Raw genomic sequence first — 4926 nt, 5'->3', positions numbered from 1 at the left:
GGGGGGAATTGTTGGGTCTTTGTAAATCATAGTGTGGTCTAGACCTACACTATTCGTTAAGTGTGCTGCAATGACTCCTTTTATGATTTGACACTATAAATGAAATTGGATTGAATCTGAATTTATTAGCTAGTTCTATGTGATGAAAATCAATGATATTGTTGGTTTTAATAAAAAAAAAATGTCCTCACCGCAGACAGAGTTTTTAGAAAGTCAAGACAAAAACTCTTTAGTTCTCAAGTCACATTCAACATCTAAAAGAGGACTTACTGTGTTTCCATGTGAACTCAACAGTTTGCTGGTATTTTTTGCCCTGAGCAGTAGGGATTAGATGTGGTCATAGAGCAGTGTTAACTGCAAGCGGGACCATGCATATTACCTATGGCTCACGTTGAGGATGTCACGGGTCCTGATGTGCTGCTCCTCCACTTTGCCGGCCAGGTACACACAGCTCATGGCCACCAGGTAGGGTTCATACGCGCGCAAGCTGACACGTTCAAAGAAACGGTGGTACAACACACACGCTGTGGTCACAGGCACCGAGCGCATACCCAGCTTCACTCCTGAAGAAGGAAGCAGCAGACAACAACTCTTTCAGGCTACACACATTTTTAAATCAAATTTTAAGGTCCCATGACATGGTGCTCTTTGGATGCTTTTATGTAGACCTTAGTGGTCCCTAATACTGTATCTGAAGTTCTTTTATATAGACCTTAGGGCCCTAATACTGTATCTGAAGTCTTTTATATAGACCTTAGTGGTCCATAATACTGTATCTGAAGTCTCTTTTATATAGACCTTGTGGTCCCCTAATACTGTATCTGAAGTCTCTTTATATAGACCTTAGTGGTCCCTAATATGTCTCTGAAGTCTCTTTTATATAGACCTTAGTGGTCCCCTAATCTGTATCTGAAGGCTCTTTTTATAGACCTTAGTGGTCCCCTAATACTGTATCTGAAGTCTTTTATTAGACCTTAGTGGTCCCTAATAATGTATCTGAAGTCTCTTTATATTAGGCCTTAGTGGTCCCCTAATACTGGATCTGAAGTCTCTTCCAAAATTTAGCCTTGGTGCAGAATTACAGCCACTAGAGCCAGTCCCACAGTGAGCTTTCCTTGAAAGCCATGATGTCTCTCGCTCATGGGCGGGCCAAATTCTCTGGGCGGGGAAAGCAGAGAAAGGGGTAGTAACCTTGCCCCTTATGACCTCATAAGTGGCAAGATTTCAGAACAGCCCATATGAGCTTTCATTTTCTCAGGATACCCAGGGCTCGGTTTACACCTATCGCCATTTCTAGCTACTGGGGGACCATAGGCAGGCTGGGGGAACTCATATTAAAGTTTTTCAAAAAAAACATAGTATGTAAATATAGTGTAAGCTATTGCAGATCTAAACATGTATTTAGTTATTATAAGCCACATTAAATAGGCCATTATCATTTTAAAGAATTGCCTTTTCCGTTCACTTTACCTCACATTATTTATTTGAATCCCCCAAAAACAATCTGGGCAGCAGGTTAGTAAGATTCCTAACTTAATATTTTCAAAATCTTCTTACAAAAAAACACAGTACTACACAATCAATCATGAATTTAACAGTAGTCTTAAATGATTAAGAAAAAAATCATACATTAAATTGATAAATTCTGCATTAGACCGAGAGGAACATTTAAGGGCTTCTACGTTTGTTGTACATTTCTATCAGAGCATCATGTATCTTACTGTTAAAAAGCCAATTTCCTCCTGGACAAGAAAAACACATAAATCAATATTTTTAACTTACTAAATTAAAATTATGAGATTGTAAATCGTAATTTTGACAAAGTAGGGTACGTCAGAATAACTCGAACTGCATTTTAGCATAATTTTTTTCACTTTTGTTTCTTTCTTTACTTGCAGAAAAGCACTTCAACAGTAACGTTACACTATTTATTCTGGGGAGGTGACTTGTTGACACACGAGGAAACGTTACCTGTCTCCATGATGAAGCGACAGACGCGAAAGTGTGTTTTAATGTCCCGGTCAGACTCTGCATCCCCGCTCCGGTCTCTCCTGCCCACCAGCCACGGAGGTCCGTCCCGGGGGGCTGGTGCACGAGAGGATGGACCCTCCATGGTCTGTTTACCATCAGCAGGAGTATCTAAGGCTGTAACGTTATAGTACAAAAAATACTTTTTACCACGGTACACACGAAAGCTGCTAACGTTAGGCTAGTTAGTCAGTTATACGGCCTCAGTGTTTAGCTAACTGTAGCTAATTGTAGCTAATTGTAGCTAACTGTAGCTAACTGTAGCTAACTCAACTTAACGTTCTCTACCAGCAAAGTTATGCAACAACAATGTTGGTGTATGTTACTAACTTAGAAAACAACAAGTTTGATGGACGTCTGGTTTTCGGCTAACTGGTTTTGGTCTTAGTGCTGCTGTTGCTACTAGCATACATAGCGCATAGCACCCATAGTTGAGAGGCACGTTGGTTACCCGGAAGATAAATACATGGACTTCCGGTAAACCTTCCAAAATAAATTTAGATTGCAAAATGTATCTTTCGAGAAGAGAGGATACCGGTAGTTGAGTGGTTACTTGCGCAAAAACACATTCAAATGGAAGCTGTTTGTAAGAAAATGAAAGCATACACAATCTAAACATGGTATTCTTTCTTTTGCAATGTCGGTTCTTATCATACAGTAGTTATTATTATCAAATTAACATGCCACAAAAGAAACTTCCGGTGACATCTTCCAAAGTAAAACTCTTGTCAGAGGACGCTGGACCGTGCACTGGGGCAAAACACGGCAAAATAGCAATTGATCATAAATAATGAATGAAAAACACCAACTCAAATTGGCATAATTTAAATAAACATATAGCCTACAAAGACAATAGTCGACCACAAGCTAATTTATTATTTTAATTGTCTCTCTGTGTGTGTGTGTGTGTGTGTGTGTCAGGACTCTTTAACTTTTCGTCCGTGAATCTACCCAGTGTCGCGTGCAAACTCATTTTCCCAGTACTACTTATTTCCAAATAAGTTACTTTACAAAACCTGTGCCATTCTGAGTTAGATTAATGAATGAATGACAACCATTAAATATAATGTTATTTTTTTCTGTCTAGGAAATGTCTGTAAAGGAGTAGTCAGTTTGATGCGTTGCTATGCAACGAGTCAACAAAAACAGACGCGGACCTGTAGTGTAGACGGATGCAGAAATGTTCAGTTACTCGGCAAACCAGGTAACCTAAATATGTGCCAATGAGAACATTAAGCTACGCATTCTGCTTTGTTCAACTGTTTTACTTATGTATTCTGACATATAATTTAACTTCCATCCGCAGTATGACGGCGCATTCAAGCCGCATCGACTGCAGAACTGGTGTGAGACTAACGCTTCATTAACGCACTTCAGAGAGGTAGTCCATCACATCAGCAGTATTCTGCTGTTGTATTATACTAGTCGTATTTCATATTGACAGGTATTTTCAAGAGTAGTACTGAAAATGTGAATGAATTAGTTCAGCTCACTAGTGTGTGTGTGTATGTGTGTGTATGTGTGTGTGTGTGTGCGCGTGTGTGCACGTGTGTATGTGTATGTATGTATGTATGTGTATGTGTGTGTGTGTGTGTGTGTGTGTGTGTGTGTGTGTACAGCGTCCCACTGCACATGAGGGCCGCACCACCTTTATTGCCGACGATAGAGGACATCTGCTCCCAGGAGTGGTAAAGGTTAGAGCATATCAGCCCTTTCTCTCTCTCTTATTTGCTGTTCTTGTGAATCATTGTTTGACTGTGTGTGTGTGTGTCTGTGTGTGTGTGTGTGTGTGATGCTATATAGAAGGGCAGTGCATGGACAGACTTTAAAGGGACCTGGGATCTACCTGCTCGTATCCCGGCCCACCACATAAACCCCACGGGCCGCTCCGTGGATGGTCTCAACATGCTGAAGTCCTGGGGCATTGACCCACGGCACCGGGGCAACCCTCAGCCACGCGGAGGCAGCAAAGACACGGAAAGGCTGCAGGATGTCGGCCAGCAGGTAAGATTACCGGATGCAACACACATAAACATGTATACATTTTGTTCCTGTTTTTAAAAGCCCGAGACTGTTTCCCACAGGGTGGCTGTTTCATCACAAGTTGAGGTGTAATGTTTGGTACACCGGTGGACTTCTTCTTTTTACTTCCCTATATCTGTTCGTGTTTATGTCCTTGTGCTACTGCCAACACCTGCATTTTTCCACCAGGGGATCAGTAAAGGTTTATCTTATCTCACTTATCTTACTTCCAGACCAATGAGGATGTACAGCAGGACAGTGCCGCCCTGTGTTCTGCAGCTGGACCAGGACTCGACAGCAGGCCCCAGACCAGCAAGGAGCGACCAGCCAGCAATGGATCAGCGAAAGCAGCCAGCCAAGAAGGGCCCCCTCCCTCTGAGCATGGACGCAAAGAGGAACAGCAAGAGCAGTGAATGTCTTCGTTTCATTAGCGGTGGATGAACAAAATACGTACAAAAGTAAACGCCTGTTAACAGTCCTAGTTTTGACTTATTTTTACATTGGCTGGTTGTTACTCACAAGTCATGACAAACATGGTCATTGCTTTTTTTTCTTCCAAAAGGTTCTTTATACTCCCTTCTCTTTGTGTGTGGCTTATGTGTGTTTTATGGGTACAATTTAATCAGTTATCCCTCTACAGTATCAGCTGACCAGAGTAAACAGAAGACCTCATGCCATTAAACATTGTAAAAGATTGAAGGGGCCCCGCCACACGTATTTCATGACTTTGTGATAACTGAAGTTCTACCATGGACTCTGTAACATTTTGTGTTGGTTCCCTTGTTTCAACTCATTCTAGCGTGGTATAGAAAGCCTGCAGGACGAATCAGCTCCATTTGGGCCAGTTCTCATTAATATTCAATGAGCTAAGCTGCT

General features: G+C 41.6%; 2 protein-coding genes and 1 long non-coding RNA gene across 3 annotated transcripts in view; 2 read left to right on the top strand and 1 right to left on the bottom strand.

The window, feature by feature from the left end:
- ccnq (cyclin Q) overlaps nucleotides 1-2619 on the bottom strand; it is a 7674-nt gene extending 5055 nt beyond the window's left edge. Inside the window, 3 exon segments of the mRNA XM_032522063.1 lie at nucleotides 380-563; nucleotides 1972-2145; nucleotides 2359-2619. Coding sequence (XP_032377954.1) covers nucleotides 380-563; nucleotides 1972-2145; nucleotides 2359-2437 — 437 coding nt within the window. The 5' untranslated portion in view covers nucleotides 2438-2619.
- The window catches only part of LOC116693236 (uncharacterized), an 18908-nt gene that overhangs the window by 1735 nt on the left and 12247 nt on the right, over nucleotides 1-4926 (top strand). Inside the window, exon 2 of the long non-coding RNA XR_004332873.1 lies at nucleotides 1017-1022. This is a non-coding gene — a long non-coding RNA (uncharacterized LOC116693236). The remainder of the gene's footprint in view (nucleotides 1-1016; nucleotides 1023-4926) is intronic.
- Nucleotides 2959-4528, top strand: cfap126 (cilia and flagella associated protein 126). Its single transcript, XM_032522073.1, has 5 exons — nucleotides 2959-3232; nucleotides 3335-3409; nucleotides 3648-3722; nucleotides 3832-4032; nucleotides 4284-4528. The coding sequence occupies exons 1-5, from the start codon at nucleotides 3209-3211 to the stop codon at nucleotides 4461-4463; spliced, it is 555 nt and encodes a 184-aa protein (XP_032377964.1). The 5' UTR covers nucleotides 2959-3208; the 3' UTR covers nucleotides 4464-4528.

This window comes from Etheostoma spectabile, chromosome 7 (genome assembly GCF_008692095.1).
Source record: "Etheostoma spectabile isolate EspeVRDwgs_2016 chromosome 7, UIUC_Espe_1.0, whole genome shotgun sequence".
Lineage (NCBI taxonomy): Eukaryota > Metazoa > Chordata > Actinopteri > Perciformes > Percidae > Etheostoma > Etheostoma spectabile.
This window is presented reverse-complemented; position numbering and strand designations above follow the sequence as displayed.